General features: G+C 37.8%; 1 protein-coding gene across 8 annotated transcripts in view; it reads right to left on the bottom strand.

The window, feature by feature from the left end:
• The window catches only part of TRHDE (thyrotropin releasing hormone degrading enzyme), a 583,967-nt gene that overhangs the window by 261,536 nt on the left and 296,158 nt on the right, over positions 1-26,273 (bottom strand). For all 8 annotated transcript variants that reach the window (XR_014803635.1, XM_084956344.1, XM_084956345.1 and 5 more), the window contains one exon: positions 8,893-9,019. Coding sequence is in view for 7 of the 8 variants with exons in the window: in XM_084956344.1 (XP_084812470.1) it covers positions 8,893-9,019 (127 nt within the window). In the remaining variant the exon portion in view is untranslated. The remainder of the gene's footprint in view (positions 1-8,892; positions 9,020-26,273) is intronic.

Here is a 26,273-nt window from a genome sequence, read left to right as displayed (position 1 = left end):
AACATTTACATTTGGTGAAGGAGGAGAGGTAGCTAGGAGATAATAAATAAAATAAAGCATAAATAAAATGCATGTTAGGGAAGATCATAAAAAGTGCTATGAAGAAAAGTAAAATCAGGAAAGAGAGATGAGATATGGTTAGTAAGGCTGCAATTTAGTAGGAGGATCCAAGAAAACTTCACTGGGAAAGGTGGTATTTCAGCCATCCACACATCTGAAGGAAAAGTGTTCTGGGCTGAGGGAAGAACAACTGCAAATGCCCAAGAGCATGCTTGATATGTTGGAGAATAAACAAGGAAGTCACCACAGCTGAAACAAAGAGAATGAGTAGAAGAAACATGTCAGACAAGGTTAGAGTAGCAGCAAGCAGACAGATCCTCAAGAGTCTTGAAAGCCAAAGGAAGAATTCCGGATTCTACTCTATTACTAATATGAAGCCAACAGAATGAGCAGGAGAACAACATCACCAGACAAGTCCAATATCCTTCCCAAGAACTCAGTAAGTTCAAATATCTCATATTCTCATTCCACTTTAACTTCACATTTCACTGAAGTTGACCCAGGCAAGAAACCATGGTAGCGGGAATGAGAGTAGTAGCTTTGGAAATGGTGAGAAGTGATCTGACTCCAAATATATTTAGAATATGGAATCAAAGGAATTTTTTGATGGTTTAAATGTGTAAAATGAGAGAAAAAAAGTCTGTAAGTCCAAGGATTTTTTTTACCTGATCAACTTTTAAAGGGACTAAACTCCCCTTTACTGAGATGGGGAAGACCATGGAAGGAGCAAGGCAGTGGTTTAAGATCTGAAGCTAATTTGAATGAGTTAATTTGAGATATTCATTAGACATCCAAGTGTACATGTCAAATAGTAGAATGTAGAAGTTTGGAGTTGAGCAAGAATCAGACTGGAGATAGAAAGTTAGGAATCCAGCATCAGCAGATGGGCATTTAAAGAAAAGAGCTAGATGAGGTCATCACCAATGTAAACAGCAGAGAAGAGATTCAAAACTGGAGTCCTGGAGCACTCCAGTATTAAGAAGCTAGAGAGGAAAACAGGAGGAAAAATAGACTTAGAAAGAATGGTCAGTGGTGAGTTGGAAGAAAACAAACCCCCCAAACAGGAAAAGGTATTAGTCTGAAAAGCAATTGAAAAATGGGTTTCAAGGAGTTGGAGAGACCACTGTGTCAGATGCTGTTGACAGTTCAAGATGAAGACAGAGAATTGGCCATTGGATTTAGCAATGTGGATGCATTATTGAACTTGATAAGAGCAGTTTCAGTATAGTGTTGGGGGCAAAAGCCTGATGTAGAATGCACTCAGGAGACAAGGGAAAGTGAGAAATTGGAGTCATTGGAGATAGACAACCCTTTCAAGCAGTTCAGCTGTGACATAAAGGAGAGAAATGGTGTAGGAGTTGGAGTGAGTGTGCATGTGTGTGGTTAGGTTGAGAAAAACAGCACCATATGTTTAATGCTGATGGAGAAAGACCTAATGAAGAAGGAGAATTGAAGATCCAGAAAAGAGAAGAGAGAATTGCTGACAGGATGTTCTTGACAGAGGATGAGGTCAGGTGCACCAAAGGAGGAGGTATCTGTTACTGGACCAACTTGACCCATAATAACAGGAACGAAAACAGAGCCTACAGCACAAGGCTTGAGCAATGACTACGAAGGAAAATATTGAAAGTAGTTATTTCTTAGCTTAATGGCAAAGCTGTAAGGGCCAAATGCCTCTGTTGGAATATGTAAAACAACGCCTTGGAGGCCTCTATAAATAGAAGTTAAGCACTTTCTAAAATTGCATTTATTTTCAGGATAAACAATCTTTCACAAAACCCTGATTTAATTAGTAAAAATATACATAAGAGTAAATCTAACATCTTGGTCTTGGCCTTGAAGCTCTGCACATCTTAAAAACAGAGGAGGGAGGAGGGTGGCGAACAAATTGAACATGTAACAATATTGACAAGCTAGCTAAATAATAAAAAACTTTTCTTCAAGTAGACTGTAAGCTTCTAGTGGAAGAGGCCATTTAATATCCATTGTTGAGTACAATATACATAGTAACTACTCAATAAATGCTTGTTGAATTAATTAGATAATTCAGTTCTATAGTTCATTTGTGTTGCATTAAGTTCTCTACCGGGTGTACTTATGGTTTGCTAGTTTATAGCAGTAATAATCTCATGCATCATTCCCATTAAATGCACTGTTTTCATTGATTTCTTTCTCCTTTACTATTCTGTCTATTTCTTTTTTGCATTAGTAATTAAATATAATAAACATTGAGCATCATATATATATTTTTGTTTGTTAGTACAATCTTGGAAGTGTACAGCATGTAATAGCTGCAAAACAGCTTAACAAGAACAATTAAATGGCCACATTATTGAGTAATTAATGAAGGGGGAAAATGCCTTGTTAAATTGTGTTAAAATAACTGTTAAATATTGAAGTAACTGTGTCCATTTTAATAGGATTTGGTGTTGTTTCAGCACAAATGGTTGTCAGAGTGGAGGTTAGGAACATGTAAAAAATATTTTCCATTAAAATACATGATAACAGCTCTTTGGGTTGATGAGAAAATCACCACGCAAACAGTTTTTCAGAAATAAATTACCTTCATAAAATTGGGAGACTATATTCATTTGATTCCAAAGAGGGGGAATGGATAGTCATTAGGAGAAATTTATTTATCCATAATACCTGGTAAACAAGAAGACAAAGAATGGCCTCATCTGATTCCTGAAAAATGTTACTAGTAACATTAACCCACAGACAGATCTTTATGTTAGCCTCCATCAAAAAACCATGTCATTAAATAGCTCCATACATTCAATATTTTTAGGAATTCTGGCTCAAGGAAGCATCTTGAGAGTGAACAGACATTATACACAATTAGACCAAACTCTATAAAGAGCTTCTAGAGATGTTATTTTAAAAAGTAGTATTACTTTATGGTCTTCATTTTAAAAGTCCGCAGAAAAGAAATGCATGAACTTAAGAGAACAGACTTGTGGTTGCCAAGGGGGAGGAGGAGGGAGTGGGATGGGCTGGGAGCTTGGGATTAATAGATGCAAACTATTGCATCTGGAGTGGATAAGCAATGAGATCCTGCTGTACACCACAGGGAACTTGTGATGGAACATGATGGAGAATGATATGAGAAAAAGAATGTGTGTGTGTGTGTGTGCGTGTGTGTGAGAGGGAGAGAGAGAGAGAGACTAGGTCACTTTGCTGAACAGTAGAAAACTAACATGACACTGTAAACCAACTATAATGAAAAGAATAAAAATCATTTTAAGGAGTTCCCATTGTGGCGCAGTGGTTAACGAATCCGACTAGGAACCATGAGGTTGCGGGTTCGGTCCCTGGCCTTGCTCAGTGGGTTAACGATCTGGCGTTGCCGTGAGCTGTGGTGTAGGTTGCAAACACGGCTCGGATCCCGTGTTGCTGTGGCTCTGGTGTAGGCCGGTGGCTATGGCTCCGATTGGACCCCTAGCCTGGGAACCTCCATATGCCACAGGGGCGGCCCAAGAAATAGCAAAAAGACAAAAAAAAAAAAAATCATTTTAAAAAAGCAGTATTACTTGAGGCTATCAACAAAATATATATATATATAGTACTCAATATTTACCTAATCCATAGGAGGTTAAGAAAAATCATAATTTCAAAAAATTAAGTCTCAATAATTCAAGTATGAGATGTATAATTAAAATGAGAATAGTATTACATGATCATCACCTCAAATAAAAAACAAATATACCCACTACTTAAAGAAAAAAGATCCAGAACCAGATAGTGAAATATATAAAAGTCAATGCAAATATTTTAAGAAGGAAATAACTATAAAGCTTTACTACTTGCATATAGCAAATCATCACCATCACCTCCCTTATCATTGTCACAATGAAGAAATGAATGCATCTTGTTACAGCTTAAACAAAACCCAACCATTAAAGGTAGCCTCTCTTATTCATGAACTTCAATAGGGAAATTTATGCCAGAGTTTATCTTTTCCATCATAGAAAAATAAGTAGACTCCACCAACATGAGAGAGAACCCAAAGCATCCTTGGCTTCCTTCACTACACAGTTCTCAAAATGACCTCTCTCTTTCTTCTCCATCTCAGATTACATTTGTTTCTTTTTTCGGGACTCAAGTAAAGATAAGGCTTCTTTTTATGTGCATTTCATGCCTACAGCACTGTGTGATGATCTGACATCCTGAACATGGTACTAAGTTTTTGCCCTATGAAATTTTGGGGTTTGATTATATTCCATATGGTGTGAGTCTCTAATTCATTCACTCCTGTAAATATCATACTCTCTCTTTAACAAAATCACAACCACCTGGAAGCCAGAAATTCTTGTTACAAAATACCTGTGCTCCCTCTACAATCAGAGTACTCTTCCAGGGAAGTAATACATTCTTCACAAAAGCATGGTGTCCTAAAAAGGAAGCAATCAAGCCACTCCTTTACAAAACATATTGATTTACACATTACAAAGTAGTAGCAAAAGAACTGAAAACTACTGCCATAATTAACTGAAATCTAAACAGGATGAAGAACACAATACTTCAATACGAAATCTAAGTCACTTTATCTGCCACCTAATTGACTTAAAAAAAAATCTATCCTGGAGTTTCTGTCGTGGCACAGTGGTTAACGAATCTGACTAGGAACCATGAGGTTTTGGGTTCGGTTCCTGGCCTTGCTCAGTGGGTTAAGGATCCAGTGTTGCCCTGAGCTGTGGTGTAGGTTGCAGACGTGGCTCAGATCCCGCGTTGCTGTGGCTCTGGCATAGGCCAGCGACTACAGCTCCAATTAGACCCCTAGCCTGGGAACCTCCATATGCCGCAGGAGCGGCCCAAGAAAATGTCAAAAAGACAAAAAAAAAAAAAATTTAAAATACCCTAATATATCTTCTGCTCGATGAAATTATGAGTTGTAAGGCATGTGCTTCTTTATTTTTTAACAAATTTTCTATAAAGACCATATATTTCATCCATGTGAAATTAACCAAAAATAACTATTTTATTCCTCTAGCAAACAGATGACCTAGTTTAGTAAGGTGACCCATATTTTATTCTCTGAATTCTCAAAATTTCTGGAAACTATTTTACCAAAATCTCAAGACTCTGGAGTCAGAGCCTGAGTTGGAATTATAAATCTACTAATCCTGCTGTGTGATCTGAGTACATTACTTAGTCACTTAGTGCCTAAATTTCCTCACCTGGGAAACGGGAAAATAACAGCCACTACTTCAAAAAGCTGTAATAAAGACTAAATGGGCTAGAATGTCCAAAGTCCTTAAGAGTGGTCCATGTATAATAAACACAAACCCACTTGTTTTTGTAGTTGTGGTCAAAATGTTTTGAGGATAAGAGGAAAGATTATATGTCTACAATCTTCTTTTTAAATGTGAACCTCCATGTCTCAAATTCTCATGAAAATAGGGCACATAGCTACAGAAAGTGTCGCTGGATTGTATCAAGTAGACTCTATACCTCACATTGCAACTTAACAGCAAGGAAGAGGAAATCTCTACAAACCTCATACTAATAGTTCTAATTACCTAATAGAAAGATTTTAGAAACAAATCTTTACACAGCATCCATGCCTGCCTATCTGGGTTTTAAAATGTTAAAGGGATATCCTTGTGCAACAAGGAGAATCAATTATCATCCCAACAGCAAGAATCAGAATTCCTCATAAGGAACAACTCGGATAAACTATTTGGAGTGGAAACTCGAATTGTTAGCGGTGAGCTAGCACGAGATGATAAAAGGGCAGAGAAAGTTAAACTATTCAGCATTAGAAATGAACTTGGGAAGAAAGAAGATATGGCTGAGTTTAATCACAGGACAGCAAAGTGATTTTTAAGAAAAGAAGGATTCAGTATCACATTTTTAGAGCTGGCTGGAGGCGGGGTTTGGAATGTAATGCCCTGACGTTCACACATGGGCACATCCCCTGCAAAGATGCAGCAGAGGCCCGCCAATTGGTGGAGAGTTGTCTTTTCTATCTGCTCACACAGCCTTGGTGGTCCCATCCAGTCCCATGGCTTTATACATCATAGTGTGCCAGCAAATACGTATCTCTAGCTGGATTTCTCAACCAAGCTCCATATTTATAAATTCAACTGTCTACTTGAATTTCTTACATACATCAAGCTGCCACCTGAATGTTTAATAGACACATCAGTCTTTAAAATTATCTCTTTCCACAATCCTTCTGTCTCAGTCAATGGCAGTTCCATCCTTCTAGTTCTTAGGCTTAAAACCTTGGAATCACTCATGGTACCTCTTTTTCCCACATCCAATTCATCAGCAAATTTGTCATCTCTGCTTTCAACATATATCTAGAATTGGACCACTCCTGACTACCTCACTCTTAACATCCCAGTCCAGGCAACTGTCAAATGCTGCCTGCATTTTGCCATAGCCTCTTAACTGTTTTTATGCCTCTGTTCTTTTCCCCTACAACAGGGTCTCTCCATCTCAGCATTATTAACATTTCGAGCTAGATAACTCTTTGTTGTGGGAGGCTATCCTGTGCATTGTAGGATATTTAGCAGTGTCCCTGGCCTCTCTCTATCCACTAAATGCCAGTGGTACATACTCTACCAGTGCTCCTTGAGTTAGGAGAAACAAAAATGTTTCCAGATGTTGCTAAGTGCCTCTGAGGGGCAAAATCACCCCACCATGGAGCACCACTGCCCTACAGTGTATTCAACCTAATCGCAAAAAATAAATAAATAAATAAATAAGGGAAAGAAGGAGGAAAGGGAGGGAGGGAGAGGGAAGGACAGGGAAGGAAGGAGGAAGGGAGAGGTAGAATAGTATCTTAGAAACCACCTAAATAGATCTGAAAAGGCAAGGCAGATGCAGCTGATACCTAAGAAATCTACATTCATCATCTACAAAGACTGAGTTTCCACAGAATTCATTTAAAATATAATTTGTAACATACAAAAAAAAATTTAAGGATTTGTAAAAATGTTTCTGTGCTTTGGAATTTTTATGTAAGGAGTATTTAGAAAGCATACTTATAAATCCATTAGCATGTAGATCAAAGTATCTATATGTATATTAAATAATAAGAGCTTTGAGAGATATTTTACAAAGTGCAGGGCCTGTGGTAACTGCCCTAGATACATAAAAAGGAGTGTGCTGGGGTAAGTCAAATCATTCAATTATATACACCATAAGGTAGCTTAACAAGTAATAATAACAGTGAACAAAGCTCTTTTCTACAGATGAAAGTCCGTATGGTTCAATTGTGAGTGAAAGAGAGGAACAGAAATGCTTCCTGCTGCAAGCTGACAGTTACATGGAACCCCCTGAAGTTATAAATTGAGTTCTTCTACTAATTACTGGTCTGAAGGGGACAAAGATCCACATTTTATTTCTCTTGCTGAACCTGCAACACAAGCACTCGTGAATTTTACATTAGGGTCAAGCTGGGAAGTTCCAGACTGTTTTACCTGGAATAGAGAACAGTGTCACCCCCACCCACACAAATGAGGTCAGGTCTTCCTTTCTGCCTTGGGTGCCTACCAGGGAGATTTCAGTGTAACAGATTCTAATAGAGAGGTTGATATAGAGAAGAAAAGAAAGAAGGCAGGACAAAACAAAACAAAACATAGACCCTATTTGACATAAAAATTTTTTTTTTTAATTTGGAATAAAATCTTAGGGACTCCAAGAGCATATGTTTCAAGAGACCTCAGGATTTTATAATATCACTCATCAAAACTGTATGCTATATCCATTGATAACAATATCAACTATTCCATCTACTTTCTGAATCACTGCCTCTAAGACCAAAAAAGCTGCACAGCAGGCAGGTACTTCAGTGAAATAGGCCCATCTCCAGAGAAGGGAACCTGTGGTTCAAATGCTAATACTTTTGATCGGGTAAGCACTTTATTTTTGTAAATGAGCAATAATTTTTATGTGGATGATGATCAAAAATGCTCTTGGAAAGGAAAATGGATAAAGGAGGAGGGGGAGGGGACCAAAAAATTGTTGTGATGTAATATCTCAAAACAGGCTTTCTGAGAAGAAAAAAATAACTTCAGCATTTTTAAGGCTAATATATACCCTTTCTAATATCCTGGAAAGTCATAGTTTGCTCCTTGCAAAAGCAGCAGCTTCATTCAAATTAGGATAACAAAACTCACTCATTTATTCATTCAACAAATAATTCTTGAAACTACTCTCTTTGTAAAAGGAAGAAAGGTACACATATTTATGGTGAACATAACCTCCATCATTGCAGTTTCCCTTCTCTTGTTTTTATCCTATTTATGATATCTGTGTATTCAAAATATGACTGAACAAAAATAATCTGAGGGAGAATTAACATGTTAAGGTCTGACATCTGAGAATTAAGAAACAGAAACTAAACAATGAGAGCCAAAATACTGAATAGTTCTGGGAGTCACCAAGACCTAGCTTGAAATCCCACTCAACTTCTTTTATTGACTGTCTGAGTAAATGGAAGACTCCCAGGTCTCAACTCCCTTTTGCGGAAGATGTTCTGACAGTACCTACCCACAGGGCAGTTGTGAGGATTAAACAAGATGTTGGGAAGCACACCCTCCACAGGACTTATTCAACAAATATGAGCTATTTGGGTTATTTTTTGGAATCTCAAACTTACATAACACCTTTTTTAATTCCTATGAGGGCTTTTTGGCAAGTCTTCGGAAACTGAATTGTATTTTTTACCTCTTCAGAAGAAACTATTTTCCATGCTCATCTTCTCTAAAAACATAACCCTAGGAATTTTCATGCTTCTGGATGCCTCAAAGAAATGCATGAAGAAGAAATTCCACCTTCAAGGAGCCCTTCCAACAAAATAATCAAGAAAATTCTTACCTAGTTTTGGCAAGGAATAGGGCACTTTAAAGTAGTCTTCGTAAAACTCTATTAATCTCTTTGTTATATGGAGAGCGTAGTCCCCAGATCCTCTTCTGATCGCATCAGGTCTTGCATATAATCGTACCTAATTAAAAATATATATAAAAGTCGCTTTAGCCTTTTGATACTCAAGTTTTATCTTCCCTGCATAGATGAATCTACACAAATCACTTTGAATACTACAAAAATTAAACAGCCTTCTTGTTCATATATCAAAGCATGCTGTGGCTGAAAGAAGCAAACTTGAACAATTAAAGTAACCGACTTGAGCAAGTAACAATTTCCCAGCTTTATAAGATGATATAGAGATTTATACACCTTGTATCAAAATAAATATTCAAAGTTATCACTTACATGTGCTTGCTAGAGATATGAAGGTACGGTGGATTAGTATAATGGTTCCCTGACTATGTTGAAAGCAAGCAGGATACGGTGGCTCAGCGGGAGAGAAAATTCATGGTTTGTTAAAGATATATTGCATCAAGCTTTGGAAGTATTACTAGGCTAAACAAAAATATAATTTATGCTTCTTCTTTTTTTTGGAACCAACTATCCAACTACTCCCAATATGCAAAGTAAAAACTTCATGTACTGAAACAACTGCCATCCTGGAAGTCTGTCTACAACTGTTCCCTGCTTCAAAACCAGCTGAAGGAATGCATATTTCTAACATAATCGGTATACTTAATATTGTATCAAGCATTGTATATTATCTAGTCCTTGGCCAAAAAGGAGCCTGAGGCAAATAACATAAAACTGAACAAAACTAACACTTGTACAGAAAAGGTTAAAATGAGATTAGTTTTCTCTTAAAGCTTTCATAAAGCTATCCAGCATCTTTCTTTCCAAAGGCTAAATCTATTTTTCACAGATGTGGTCTCTAATCCTCATATCAATTCTGTGAATAAGAAATATATATTTTATGGAGTAGTGGAGAATGCCATAGCCTGGGAGTTGCATTTTAGTCCTGCTTTGTCACTAACCAAGCTGGGGGATACTGAACAAATTACTTAACCTCTTTGGGTCTCAAATGTTCTCATTTATAAAATGAAGGTGTTGGCCACCAGCTGGTTGCTAAAGTGCTTTTAAGTTCTAAAACACATTACTTCCAATCCCATTTTACAGATAAAGGAGTTTGTGTTCTTTGAAAATCCCTAAAAAAGAGTAAATGGTTTATTTGGTATGTGGAAATGGATATTTATATCAGCAGGAAGACAAAAGGAGGCTATGCTCAATCATATAGAAATTAATTATACAATTAACTCTTTATTATCCTTGCTGAAAGGGAAGAGAGATGATATATAATCAAAAAGGATATAAAGTCAAAGAAACTACATTCTGAGGCTGTTAGCAAGGCCTGTAATTCAATAAGACATTTACTAAATTCAATAACAATTATCAAATTGTGAAATGATTTCCCACCTGACAATCAAATGAAATATCAAATGTAGCTCACAGTCACCTACGGTTCTGGTTGGCAGGAGTATAAAACCAAAAACTATCAGGAGACATCACCCACAGTAACAGAACCTAACACTCTCAGAGAGACAGTAGTTAGGATCCCCTACCCCTGATATCAACTGCTTATAAACATGCACACACAGTCTTAAGTTCCCAAAAAGCAGACCCTAAGGAAAGTATGAGTGTACATGTGGTTTATGCAGGAAGTGTTCTCAAGGAGAAACCTACAAGGGAGCAGGGAAAGCAATATAAAGGAGCATAAAAAGCCAAGCAAAAGTGTAATTTCAAGGTGAAGTCTTGGCCTCAGCCTAATCCTACAGGGAGCTCTAAAGTGTAAATTGCACTGGTGAGTTTGTGCTGCCTTAAGGCAAGACAGCTTCCATATTCTTGCACCTCACTCATTGGATCCTGGTTACCAAGGGGAAGACATTAAATCCCAGGCACTTCCTGTTCTTGGTGCATCTGGATGATGTAACTCCAGTGGCCCAAGGAAAGGCCTTTGGAGAAGAGCTCAGGTGTGAGCTATTAGAAGCAAAACAGTGAAAGCTGGGTAATAAACACACCAAACAGGAAGGAAGATCTGGTCTGTGACCAGACAGCATACACCACAGACAAGAATCATTCATTCTTGCACTCACTCATTCAATAAATCTTTATTTGGCATCAGCTTTGCACAAGGGCCTGAACTAAGCATTGTTACCTTAGCGATGAAGAAGACATGTTCTCATGTACCAAAGATGGTACAAACCATTATTAGGAACAAAGAGCAATAAAGATAGTAACTCCCATTCTCAAAGAGCTTCCCATTTATTAGGTAGTGATACATGCCATATGAATGGTACACTATGAATGTCAAATTAATTCTGAGGAGAATGTATAGCTTTCAGAAGGTTCAAGGTGAGTGAACAGTAAACAAGTTAAAAGCATAACCAGGAACACTGCAAAATAATGTAGCAAAAGGTCACTGATTTTACTCTTAGGAAGCATCAGAGATTTTCATAGAAACAGCTCTCCTAACAATCAGCTCTACCAGTTAGTCAAGCTATCTGTGGGCCTAGATAAGAGAAGAACAATTAAATCAATCTGGTTGTCAAGATTTGATGGAAATGAGCCAATCTGAGTGAGAAGATAAAACATCCACATGCTTAGTACAGTGTCTTCATTTGTTCATTCAAACATTTATTGCATGTCTGCTGAGTGCCAGGCATTATAGAGAACAGAACAATAAAAACTTCTGCCACAAAATAAACAAAACATTTACTCTTACTGCTCTTAAGAGGTTCACAATATGTGGGGAAACAAGCAAATAAATCAACAGCCAAATACAACATGAGAAATGTAACTGCATTCTGCCTTCCCTCCCATTACGAAGGATGAAGTCCTGGAATATTATGGGAAGAACTCCCATTACAAAGGCCTGCACTCCTATCCAAGGCCAAACCCTCCACATTCTATCCCTTCCTGCCTTTTCAGACATAATTCTCTATATTCTCCCCTTTGTTTCCTATATCATCAATATATGCCTCCAGATTGGATCATTTCCCTCAGCAAATACTCTGTATTGTTTCCTAGGTTTAAAATAAAATCTTTGTTGACCAAGGTTCCTCCAGCTTTAGTTTCCAGCAATGGTCCTTGAAAGAGTTAGGATTAACATATAAATTAACATGCAAACTACAACAGTTTGAGAATGAAAAGGAGCATTAACATCCTAAAACCAAAAGTATGAATAGAGTGGTTGCCCATTTATACTCCCAGTCTCCCTTGATGGAACACTGCCTTTCCACTACTCTACTAAAATTTCTCTCCTGCAACACTGCCTTTCCACTACTCTACTAAAATTTCTCTCCTCATCATTTTAAATGGCCCCAGGATGCCAAATCCAATCATTAGTTCCCAGGCTTCAACACAGCAGTTAACACAGTTGGTCATTCCCCCTCTATCAAACACTTTCTTCACTTGGTTTCTATCTCACTTTCCTTCTACCTGGTTGACCACACCTCCTCCTTCTTCTGACTAATTCATCCTCATTCTCTCCCTCTTCCCCCTCACTTCTTAATGGTGGAGGGTCCCAGGTCCCCATCCACAGACATCTTCATTTTTCTGTCTACACTCAATCCCTTGGTGATAACATCGTCTCGCGGTTACAAATATTAGATGCTGAAAACCTACCCCATAATTCCAGACTTCCAACTGCCCACTGGCTATCTCTACTTGGAGATCTAACAAGCATCTCAAACTTAATATGCCTGAAATCCAAGCACCTGATGCCTCTCTCCCTTCCTTCCTTTCTTTTCTTTCTCTTTCTCTCTCAAACACACACATGCCCCTCCTGAAGTCTTTCCATCCAGGTGCCCAAGCCCAATACTTCAACACCATCCTTTTTTTCCCTCTTTCTCTCACACTCCCTTGTTCAAGTGGTCTTCAAATCCTTTTGGACCTACCTTAAACATATGCCACCTATTACATAAGCAATGAGGCCCTACTGTACAGCAGAGGAAACTATATATCCAGTGTCATGAGATAGAACATGACGGAAGACAGTATGAGAGAAAGAATGAATATGTATATATGATTGTGTCACTATGCTGTACAGAAATTGACACAATACTGTGAATCAATTATACTCTAATTAAAATAATTGTTTTTGTTTGTTTGTTTAGGACCACACCCACAGTATACAGAAGTTTCCAGGCCACAGGTTGAATTGGAGCTATAGCTGCTGGCCTACACCATAGCCATATGGGAATTCCCTAAAATAAAATTTTTTTAAAGAGAAATATTTGTTTTGTTTCCTATATCATACCAATTATTAGTTGAACTCACTATTGAATAAAGAATTAAATGTTTTACCATTTTAAAAATTTGGGAAGAGTTTCCATCCGACTCAGTGGTTATGAACTCGACTAGAATGGATAAGGATGTGGGTTCAACCCCTGGCCTCATTCACTGGGTTAAGGATCCAGCATTGACGTGAGCTGCGGTGTAGGTCGCAACACGGCTCAGATCTTGCATTGCTATAACTATGGTGTAGGCCAGCAACTGTAGCTCCATAGCTCTGATTCAAAATATATATATATATATATATATATATACATAATATATATGGATATAAATATACAAGGACATAAATATAAATAAATATGGGTATAAATATAAATGGATACATATAAACATATATATCCAGAATCCAAATGCTCATATTTCCGACTGATATCTTGTCCCTTACTCCACTCAGCCTATTCTCTACATAGCAACCAAAATGCTCCTATTAAAATGAATGTCAAATCATATCACTCTTCCTCCTCCAATGTCTTCCCATCTCAGAATAAAAGCCCACATTTTTACAGGAACTCCCAAATCCCTATAAATATCTAGTCAAAGCTTTTGAGTTTTTCCCTAGATATCTCCCCAGCTCATTCTCTTTCTTCCTTTAAATATTTTTTCAAATATCTTTCTGCTCTGAAACATCATCCCTCCCACCTCAGGACTCTCTTCTCCATCCTTGCTTTATTGTTTCCCATACATTTATTACCATTTAACAAAAGGTATGCTTTACTTATTCATTTTGCTTCTTGCTGTCTTTTTTTCCAAGAACATAAGTTGCATGAGGGCAAAGATTTTTTTTTATTTTTTTGTCTTTTTTTTTGCTATTTCTTGGGCCCCTCCCGCAGCATGTGGAGATTCCCAGGCTAGGGGTTGAATCGGAGCCATAGCCACCGGCCTACACCAGAGCCACAGCAACACGGGATCCGAGCCGTGTCTGCAACCTACACCACAGCTCACGGCAACGCCAGATCGTTAACCCACTGAGCAAGGGCAGGGACCGAACCCACAACCTCATGGTTCCTAGTCGGATTCGTTAACTACTGCGCCATGACGGGAACTCCTTTTTTTTTTTTTTTTTGCAAAGATTTTTATCTATTAGTTCCAACTATACAAAAGTACCATTTTTTTTGTTTTGTTTTGTTGGTTTTTTTTTTTTTTTTTTTTTTTTTTGGTCTTTTTGCCTTTTCTAGGGCCACTCCCATGGCATATGGAGGTTCCCAGGCTAGGGGTCCAATCGGAGCTGTAGCCGCCAGTCTACGCCAGAGCCACAACAATGCGGGATTCGAGCCTCGTCTGCAACCTGCACCACAGCTCACGGCAACGCCAGATCCTTAACCCACTAAATAAGGCCAGGAACCAAACCCGCAACCTCATGGTTCCTAGTCGAATTCGTTAACCACTGAGCCACGACATGAACTCCCAAAAGTACCATTTTTGTAGGTCAAAATATCCTGTTCAATTTGCCTCGCCTGTGCCTGGTACAGAGTGGGCAGTCAATAAAGCTTTGATGAATGAATGAAAAGAATGAATGAATTCTACAGGTATGTAAATATAATAATGGCTTTTGGTTAAAACTGTGGAATTCTCAGGCAAGGAGATGTTTTGGCTAAGTTAAGGATAAGCTAGATAAGAAAGAAAAGCTGGATGTAGTAAACTACCAAGTGGAGGAGGCTATCCCAGATCAAAGGAAAACAATGTGCTGAGGCAACAGTGTTAACTAAATGATAAGTGATTTTAAAGGCAATGTTAAATGATAGGACTTAATTATAATACTGGTGGTAATTCATTGGGGATGTTAAGCCAGAAAGTGATAAAATTGTTTTTGCCTTTTAGAAAGATTACATCAGTGACCTCTACCAGGTGAACGGAGATAGAGGAGCCATTTGTTAAGACATCCAGGAGAGACAAAATTAGAAAAGTGAAGAGATCTATAGTGACAGGTAAGACCAGAGAAGTAAAGAGAAACTTTAAACCAAATTAAAGAAGGGCCTGTAAACCAAATGGTAGAATATGAATTTACTGCTATAGGCATAGGCAAGTCAAAGATTTAAGCCACAGGATGACATAATCAGAATTAAATTTTAATCAATGACACAAGCTGCAATGTAGATGATAGATTAGGAGGGACAAGGAACGAATAACAGGAAATGAGACCATTGTAGTGAAAGATGCTCGTGGTTTGGACTGAGATATGGCAGCAGGGATGCAGAGAATTGGATAGATTTATTCAATTGGTCCTAACAATCTATAGAACAAGTCCTTTAGTTACCAAGCAAAGCCAGTTGCAGTCACATTCTTACCTATGAACCATCATTCACCTTATCTGTACCTGCCTCACCCCAGGGCCCAGTTAGAACAAGTGAGACCAACTGAAGGACAGGAAGAAAGTCCAAAATATTTCACAACCTGGTTAATTCTTGTATGGTTAATCAAGGGTTGGCTGTGCAGTAATTCACTTTCATATTATGAAAAAAAAAAATCACTTTGTTTTCTTCCTTTAGAGTAACTACGTCCTACTTAATCATAACATAGAAACTAAATCTTCAAAAACACAGTTATCACTCAAGAGCAATGAAATATAATTTTATTACACCTACTCATTTGCTTTTCTGACATTCCATGATAAGAGTCCAGCTCTGAGAATGTAAATTGCTAACTAGGCTTTATCTCTCCCTCTGCATAGCTTCTTCCTACAACAAATGTAAACCAAACTGCCCACTGAGCCCTGTGGAAAGGACATTACACTAGAAACCTGCACACAGGGATGAGAGACTCAGCTTTCTCACTGGCTGCTGTCAACTTGTGAAACTTTGTTAACTTCTCTGGATCTCAGCTCAAACCTCCATGGAGGGATAATATGTATCATTATCTATATATCATATTAACCCTGAGAGATCAGTGCATTATACTAATTTGCCTAAATTGTTCTCATCTTGTCATGACTTACTTTGAGAAGAAAATAACAAAAAGGTTCTGTTTTTATCTTCACATAGTTTTCCCTGACATTTTTCACTTCCCTTGAAGATATATACAAACTGCTCAGCTGTCATTTTCCATCCTTTCCCCCTGAGTGTTCTTCTCCCCCCACCCCGCCCCGAACTGCTCATGAACCTGGTACTGATTAAACAGACACAACTACAGTAACCAGCCAAAATGAAATAGAAGCTGACTTTGGAAAAATATTCTTATGGCCCCACTGCTATGGTAATACACAGTAGCAATGAGCGAAGATTTAATATCTACAAATTTTTGATCCCATAGAAAAGTTAAATGCCCAAAATAAGTATTCCTGGGGAGGGTTTGTTTGACCCAGGGGCCTTTACTCTGTAGTTTCATGGACCCTCTATATTTAAAGTATGTTTATTTCATCTTAGGACTTTAAGTACAGTTGACCCTTGAACAACATGGGTTTGAGTTCATGGGCACACCTATATGTGGATTTTTTTCAATAAAAACATTGGAAAATTTTTCGGAGATTTGCAAATTTTGAAAAAAGCTAGGAAATGAACCACAGTCTAGAAATATTAAAAAAATAAACAAAAGTTATGTCATGAATGCATAAAATGTATGTTGATCTACATATAACATACAAAGTATATGGTTAACTGACTGTTTATATTATCATTAAGGCTTCAATAGGAGGCAGTTAGTAGCTAAGCTGTGGGGAGTCCAAAGTTACATATGGATTCTAGACTATGCAAGGGGTCAGCACCCATCACCCCCTTATTGTTCAAGGGTCAACTGTATTTTAATCACAGAAGTGGGAAAATATTAAAGGCAAATATTATCAATCCTGTTAGTCATCTCACTTTGTCACAATAACAGGGAAGGCAATTACGTTTCAACTATTCTGACAATCCAAAGTGGCTTCTTAGAGGACATGAAGAGGAATTCTGGGACTTCATCTGCACTTGTCAGGAGAAAGTGCCATAACCTATGAAAAGCCATCTGTGCTCACAGGGGTGGAGAGATGGCACTGATGTCAGATATTTGCAATTATTAGGAGAGACTATTCTTTGGAAAGGGATCATAATGGAAGGAAATTTTAGATAAATTCAAATTGACTTTGTCTCTGATAGCTGTGCAATTTAGAACAAGAACATCAAAGACCATTTAATCACCTCACCAATGGGATATTTATTTAGTCAGTTACTATTTAATGAGCATCTATTATTGGTCATGTGGTGAATGTCCAAAGGTAAGCAAGAGACATAGTCTCTTCTTTCGAGAAGCTTACAGTCCAGTGGGAAGATACAGCAACCACGTCTGATCATTGCAAAATCGATGTGGACCTAACTTACAGCAGCTCTTCCAAGTCCTCTCTGTAGAGATGAGGATTCATGGGAGCAGAGATAGTCGCCACAGAAGTATAGGGACACAAACAGCTATTCAAATTCTCAAATATAATATTCTACCTCTCATCATATTTAGGATTTCAAAGGAAAGGTAAAAACATATACACAATTGTAATATAATGCAAATAAGTAGACATGTGCAAATTGGCAAGAATACCATAACATTTTATACTGAATAATTTTGGATACCTTCTTCTCATAATTTAAAATACATCACAGATATTCTTATTTATCTTTACAAAATACCTGCAGAGTCAATATGGAGTTAGCAGTGAATTCTGATTTTGCAGATGAAGAATTTGAAAAGAAGGTCTTCTATAGTCACTGAGTCATTTTTAAGGACAGTGAAACTAAATCTCTCTAGTGCCTTTCTTCTAGACTGTTTTAATTATTTGTTGTGTTAAAAATGAATTGTGGTAGTTGCTATATAATTATGTAAAACGCTGTGTAGTTACACCATACAGCAAAGGACAAAAAAGCCCATTTACAACAGTAGCACACCTGTTAGACAAAGACTTGAATAACATTTCCTCTGATTTGACGTTTGCAGTTTGGTACGTTAAGTTAAATAAACCTTCTGGCTTGCCAGAGTTATTCTCTGGGAAAATTTCACACTGCAAGAGTACATTAAGCACTCTGGAAGATACGGAAATTATTTCATCGCTTTAAAATTTCACTCTAATAAAATAACAAATTTACTTTTCCTTTTGCCTAACTGAAAAATCAGTCACTTTCTTTAATAACTGCAAAACAATGATGTGCTGTCACTAAACTCTGTCGTTAAAACTGAATTAATTCACCTCTGTGAAAATAATTTGATTTGGGGGTTCATACAAATCATGAAAACAGAACAAGCCAGGCAGAAGGGAGCAGGTGCTTTGGGCACAAAGTAGAGGACAAATATATTGATATGAAGAGGGAAGGATGTGTCAACGAGAAGCTAAAAGCCCAAGAGTATTAGTCTTATTTTAAATTGGGGAGATAACTTTTGTGTGTGTGTGGATAAAAAAATAAATAAATACACACAAACTCTGACAGAAACAAGGAACCAGGCCCCAGAAGCAGGAGCCAATAAACACAAAGAGGAGGCTGCTGGGGAACTGGGGAAGGAGCTGACTGGGGCAGGTGGAACAGTCCCAGGAAGCAGAACCTGTGAAGCATCTTGACATCATCAGGGAAGAGCCTGGGTGTGCAGCTTTGAGGAACTGAGAGCCACTTCTGAGTCTGAAGCAGAACAACATGACCCAAAATGACATGGGGAGAGTATTCCGGATTTAAGGCATATGGAGACAGGGTAGGTAAGGGGCAGAAAAGCCTAATACCACAAGTTAAAAAATTAGTTCTGTAGCTTTTATAAGGAGAACAGCCGGGAATAAGCAGTCTCCACTGCCAGAGTCAAAGAACTCATTCTGAGGAGGAGCATTTAGAATTGGGAATGGATAGGTAGTAAAATCCCAGGACGAAGATGAAGCACATGGTGATAGCGATTCCACAACTATCTCAAAACCTACCATTCTTTTTCCCCCCGGGCCAAGGATCGAACCCGCACCAGAGCGGCAAGTGACAATGCCAAATCCTTAACCACTAGGCCACTTGGGATCTCCAGACACCTACCATTTTAACAAGCACATCCTGCAGAAACCAATATCAGAGCCCCTTCACTTTGGAATACATTCCACAGATCCATGTGATAGCTATTGTGAGACCAGTTACTTAAATGTCTTTAATGGGGTCTAAATTCTACTTTATATCAGAAAATCCAAGTACCCTCACTGGTAAAGTTGCTCTTACAGCCCATCCCTGCTTGTATTTGCCCCTTCCCACTTCACAGAATTTTACTAAGGATTTATGAAAACGCACTTCAAAGCCTTCTGAGACAACTGGCTACATTCTGTGGGGTTTCTTTGGGACCAGTGGCCTTTAGTCTATGGGTTCATAGGCTCTCTGCATGTAAAGTGTTTCTGTCTCATCTTTCCCTGAGACTGTAAATTCTTGGGTTCATCTTTTTAATCTCTCTTTTGACTCCTAACTGTGTCTAATACAGTGCCTTTCACCCAATAGAGACTGACAATGTGTTGCTGACTGTCATAAAATGGCAATAAACTTTGAAGGTCCTTGTCCACTTGAGTACTAAAATGCTGTTATAATAGATTGATTACATCTTCCAACTGCATTTTGCTGCAGGCAAGGAAATTAGCACTGTGGCAACCTGTACGGTCTCTTCTTGTAAATCTTTTCACATTTATTTTCTAAGCACAGAATTTATTAGTTCACTGTGGAGCTTACAAGTTCAACTTATTTCAAGGAAAGGGCAGGGTTCTGCCATATTCACATAGTTGCTTCCCATTTTTCTAATATACACGAGGTAGGCTGAATAACAGCCTCCAAAGATATTATGTCCTTATCCTTAGAACCTGTGAAAGTTACCAAAAGGGTCTCTGTGATTAAATTAAGAATTTTGACATAGGCGATTACCCTGGATTATTCAGGTGGGCCTTAAATGTTATCACAAATGTCCTACTAAGAGAGAAGCAGTTTTGACTACAGAAAAGGAGAATGTGCAATAGGATGACAGAAGCAGAGGGAAATTTAAAAGAGGCAAAGAAGGAGAAAGAGGCCATAAACCACTGAAGGCGAGAAATGCATCTCTTGGAGTTCCCTGGTAGCACAGTCGGTTAAGGATCTGGCATTGTCACTGCTGTGGTACAGGTCTGATCCCTGACCCGGGAATTTCTGCATGCCATGGGTGCAGCTAAAAAAGAAAAAGAAAACAAACAAAAAAAGAAACCTGGAAGCTATCTCTAGGAGCTGGAAAGACAAAGATCACATCACCCCATTCCCTGAAGGCTCCAGAGGAAATCAGCTTTGCCAACACCTTGATTTTAACCCTGTAAAACTCATTTCAGATTTCTAACCTCTGAAACAGTAAGAGAATAAACTTGTGTGGCATTAAGTGACTAAGCTTCCGGTAATTTATTACAGCAGCAATAGGCACTCATACAACTTGGTAATCTTCATGCCAACTAACATCATTTTGTGTTAGATTTTCAGCTTTTTGTAGGAGCATATTTTGTATTTTTCTGTGTGCCCCTATTTCTGTTGTAGATATAATTATTTACAGTTTTCAAACAGCTAATGTTGGCACATCTGTTTTACTTATACATATTACTTCCAAGCACACAACACACTGCTGCATATAATTGGCACACACACAAAAAGGTGAAATAATTGGGTAAAGGAATCATTCACAGCATTTTTTTTCCAAGTGTTGTTTCACTGTGTTTTGCATCAGAATCACCTGGAGTAACTGCTTAAAATTCAGATTCCTGGGTCTACGCAGTGCAGAAATTCTGAATCATTTCTCTCAGCGGGGCCTGAAAATCTTCATTTGAACAAACTTACCAATTGAATTATATATACACTAAAGTTGAAGAACTACTGGCCTAGAGTCACTAAGGACATTTTGTTCATTCAGCCCCACAGCAAGCAAACCCTCAAGTCTGGAAAGAAATATTTAGCAAAAGCCTAACACATCGGAAAACACATATATCCTTATTCCTTAAATCTCTTTCAACATCAGAGTCTTCAATGAAGATACATTCAACACGACTGTTATTATTTTTAACTCTAACAACTAATCTTTCTTTCCCCTGAACAGTAAACGATAAACAACAGATGAGTCAGATCCAATGTTTGGAAACCAGTAAAAGTTGTTTAATACTGTCACAGCCCATAGATAAAACAGTAGCATTTAATCCCTCTCTGAGATAGAGTACATCTTTTGTAGTAAACTGAATTGCAGTTGTTTTCTTTCTTTCTTTCTTTATAAGTGAGATAGAATAAATGTAGAGAATTTCCTCATTAAGCTATTCGTTTTATGCCTGGTCAAATTTCTTCAGCAAGACTGACGGCCAAGTACACCTATCTGTAAATACAGGAGCTCAGGGCTCATTTGGATTCAGTTCCAACTTGGTTTGTCCCATCTGTCCTTTTATTTCCTGATTTCCAGCAACCTGCTGACCTCCCTTTTATGTGCGCCACCTTCCCCTTCAACTCTCATCATCCAGTTCAAACAGCATCCCGCCTACCCCAATCCTCTCTCCTGGATCTTTCAATGATGCAGGCAGCCTTCCACTACGTAGGGGTCAGGACTCCAAATTCCTTGTCCATTCATTCATTTAACAAATATTTATTGAGAGTCTACTCCACGCCAGGCACTCTTCTAGGTGATGGAGATACAGAAGTAAACCAAACAGATAGAAATCCCTACATGGAGAGCTTATATTCTGGTGGGAAAGATCTATAAGTACAAACAATACAAATAAACACTGCAAACTCACAAATAATATAAATAACACAATTAGTACAATTTAAGTAGTAAATATAAATAAATACAAATAAAATATAGCATGTTCAACGGTAACAAGTGTTCAACATTAAAATAAACCAAAGGCCAGGAAAAGCCTCACTGAGAAGGTGTTATTTGAGTAAAGATATAAAATAAGCAAGGATGTGAGCCATGTGGATATAGATTTCTGGGAAGAATGCATTCCAAGAAGTGCTACTTATCTGTGACCTAAAAAACCATCATTTCAGTCCTCAAGTCTCTCCATTCAATTCTTTCTGTAAAGAAATTTCAAAATATCCCAATCATATGGAAATCACATAGAACAGTATAAAAGTGCATTATTCTTTCACTCCCAACAGATTTAAATAACATTTTGTGTTTGTTTTTTTTACAGCTACACCTGCAGCATATGTAAGTTCCCAGGCTACGGGTTGAATAGGAGCTGCAGCTTCAGGCCTACACCACAGCCACAGCAACCCAGATCCGAGCTGCCTCTGTGACCTACACAACAGCTAAGGCAACACCAAATCCTTTAACCCGCTGAGAGAGCCAAGAATCAAACCCACATCCTCATAGATATTAACTGGGTTCTTAACCCACTAAGCCACAACAGGAACTCCCAGATTTAAATAATGTTGATATTTAAATTTTCTTCAATTGCTTCTGGTATTTTTTAACTATGTAAAACATTGCAATTCCATTGAGGCAATACACTCACTTCTTTTCACACCCCTCCCTCCCACTCTAGAATTAACAGGGCCATGAAGTGGAGCCTTCAATATATTTCCAATTTGTGTTATCACCGTCCTTCATTTTAATGGACCTTATCAATTCTCTTCAAAAGGAGTTGTACCAGTTTACATCCCATCAGCAATGTATGTTGGTCCCTGCTTCCCCACATCCTCACCAATGCTAGTTCATCAATGGCTATGAAATGGTGTCTCGTTGTGAGTTGTCATTTGCATCATCCTGATAACGGTGAAGCTGAGCACTATTTCACATGCCATTGGCTTATATTTTCTTCTTCTGTAAACTGCCCTGGTCCTTTGCCTATTCTTCCATTGGATCAGTTATCTTTTTTCTCAGGATTTTTAGTAGTCCTTACTATATTCTGGACAGTGGTCATTGCCAGTGCATGACTGCGAAAATCTTCTCCTAGTCTGTGCTAGTCTTGTACATTATGTCCCTGATCAAACGGAATGTTTTACTTTGAATGTAGTCAAATATTCAATGTTCCCTTTAGGGCTTGGGTCTTTCTGGGTCTCTTTAAAGAACTCTTTCATTGCCTCAAGGTCAAAAAGATATTTTTCCTATATTTTCTTCTAAAAATTTTAAACTTTTGCTTTTCAAAGTCAGAACTTTAACCCATGAAGAATGTATATACATGAATAATATGAAATAGTGATCTCATTTTGGTTTTATTTTTCCTGTGGATGATCAATTGTTTCAGTACCATTTGTTGAAGAATCTTGCCTTTTCACTTTTTTTTTTTTTTTTTTTTTTTCCCATACCAGCGGCATGTGGAAGTTCCCAGCCCAGGGATCAAATCAATGCCACAGCAGTGACAACACCAGATCCATAACCCATTGAGCCACCAGGGAACTCCCCTCCACTGATTTATAATGCCCCCCTCCACATACCTAGTTCTTGTACATACTTAAGCTCTCCATCATTTTCTATTGGTCAGTAGGTCTATCACAATGCCAATAACACATTCTGGAATCAATAAAACTATATAATAAACTGTGAGGTCTAATATAACCAGTACTTCTCCTTTTTTCAAAACCTCCTTATTATTCTATATGAATTTTAGGATCATTTTCCACGCTTACACACAAAATCCTGTTGGAGATTTTACTAAAATTGTACTCAATTTGCATGTCATTTTGACACCTTCAAATGTTAGATCTTAAAATCCATGCCCATGGAATATTTCTTGATTAGTTCAGTCTTTACTCCACTTTTAAGTTTAACAATTTCCTTAATTAAGCCTTGCATGTCCTGTATTAGAATTACTTTTAGATACCTATGGCTTGTGTTACTGTGAATGGGATGTGAAAAATCATGTTTCTAATCTATTATTTCTGATATTAGCCATGTATTTGATTTTAATAAAATGACTTTGAAACTAGCCAACTGTCTGAAATAATTCTAATAGTTTTTCTGGGTTGTTTTGTGTTGGCTGGTCTCAGGATTTCTAGAACAATGCCCATTTCTTTAAAAAGCAGTGAAAGGGAGTTCCTGTCATGGCGCAGTGGTTAACGAATCCGACTAGGAACCATGAGGTTGCAGGTTCGGTCCCTGGCCTTGCTCAGTGGGTTGCCGTGAGCTGTGGTGTAGGTTGCAGATGCGGCTGGGATCCCACATTGCTGTGGCTCTGGCGTAGGCCGGAGGCTACAGCTCCGATTGGACCCCTCGCCTGGGAACCTCCATATGCCGAGGGAGCGGCCCTAGAAATGGCAAAAAAAAAAAAAAAAAGCAGTGGAAGGAGGCATCCTCATCTTATTTTTTACTTTATTTGGAATGCCTCTACTGTTTCACTACCAACTGTAATTCTTGCTACCAGATAAGGAAATTTCTTCTATTCATTGTCTGCCAGGAGTTATGTCATGAATAGTGCTGGATTTTTCTAATGCTTGCATCACAATTCTTCAGATAATGTTTTTCTTTCTTTTTTCCTCCGTGTTCTGTTCTGTTCTTGTTAGAGAATTGTGGTAATAAGTTGTCCAGCGTTAACTGTTTGCTTTCTTGAAGTTTCCTGGAGCATTATGGGGTTGTGGGGGGGGTGGAGAATTCTACTCAGATGCATTGGGAAGCTTTTTGTTTTTTTAAGAGAAGATTTAACCATTCCTAGAATAGTTTTTTAAACTAAAATATACCTGTAAAACTGTGCAAACCTGGTGGTTCGTGTGGGAGACAACAGACTTTTGACTAGTGATTCACTATCTCTATGGTTATTGGTAATTTCTATTTTCCTTAAAATTATGCATTTCACCTAAGCTTTAAAAGCATGAGAAAGAAATTCTTCGTAATATTCCCTATTTTTAAAATCTGTCCATCTAAAGTTATTTCAATTCCAATAATATTTGTACTCTTTTTTTTGCTCTTAAGATTATCAGAGGTATGTCTAACAGTCTTTTCAAAGAAATGTCTTATGGACTTACTAAGCCTTCTATTATTTCTTCATTTTTTTATTTCATTGATTTCTAATCTTATCCTTATTATTTTCTTACTTCTTTCATTATGCTCTGTTATTTCTCCGAACACTTTGGTAAAATAATCAGCTAGTGAATTTTAAATCATGTTTTAAATATCATATTTTATATGACATTCTTTAAGGCTCTAAATTCCTTCAAAGCATAGTTTAGTTGCATCCATTGATTTCATTGTCCATCTGTGGTTCTGCCAATTTCTGCCTCATATAGTTTGAGTCAATATTATTAGGTGCATACAGGTTCATGTCTTCCAGGTGAAATCTTTTTGTAATTTCAGCCTCAATAATGTGAATGTCTTAAAATGTACTTCACCAAATAACATCGGCTTTATCCTTCCTTTTATATTCAGAATTGTGGGCTTTATATTTAAGATGCATCTCCTGTTAAGCACAGAAGCACATCTTACTTCTTTATCAATTTCCTTTTTTTTTTTTTTTTTTTTTGTCTTTCAGGGCCACACCCATGGCATATAGAGGTTCCCAGGCTAGGGATCAAATAAGAACTGTAGCCACAGCCACAGCAACACAGGATCCGAGCCTCGCCTCTGACCTACACCACAGCTCACCGAGCGAGGTCAGGGATCCAACCTGTGTCCTCATGGATACTAGTCAGATTTGTTTCCACTCAGCCACAACAGGAACTCAATTTTATTCAATTTATTTAAAACAAAACTAAAACTTTACTCATTCTACATTTTAATAGGAAATTTTAGTGTCAACACAGATATAGATTTAGCTCTAGATAGATTCTGATTCTGTTCTATTTTTCAGTGTCTTTCATCCATCTTGCTTTTATTTTGCTTCTTTTTTCTCCTTTCCTGGTTGTATTAGATCTGTAACTTTTTCTCTGTTCTATTTTATCCTTCTTGTCAATTCAAAATTGTAGATTCTATTTGTACTCCTTCAGTGATGCAATTAAGTGTCAATGCATAATGACTTTATACATTCTAATGATAGTCCATATCTCTACATGCCTCAAGAACAGAGACCTGAATATACTACACATTCAGTATAGTGTGCTGTCAAGTGACCAGGTCTGGAGCTAGACTACCTGGATCTGGATCCTAGCTCTACCTCTTACTAACATTTAATAGATAAGTTACTAACCATTACTCCACATCAGCCCCTGCATCAG

The sequence above is a fragment of the Sus scrofa genome, chromosome 5 (assembly GCF_054392235.1).
Source record: "Sus scrofa isolate SSC_HxYL_T2T_F1_AM1 chromosome 5, Sscrofa_HxYL_maternal_Yorkshire_Landrace_v2.0, whole genome shotgun sequence".
Taxonomy (NCBI): Eukaryota; Metazoa; Chordata; class Mammalia; order Artiodactyla; family Suidae; genus Sus; species Sus scrofa.
This window is presented reverse-complemented; position numbering and strand designations above follow the sequence as displayed.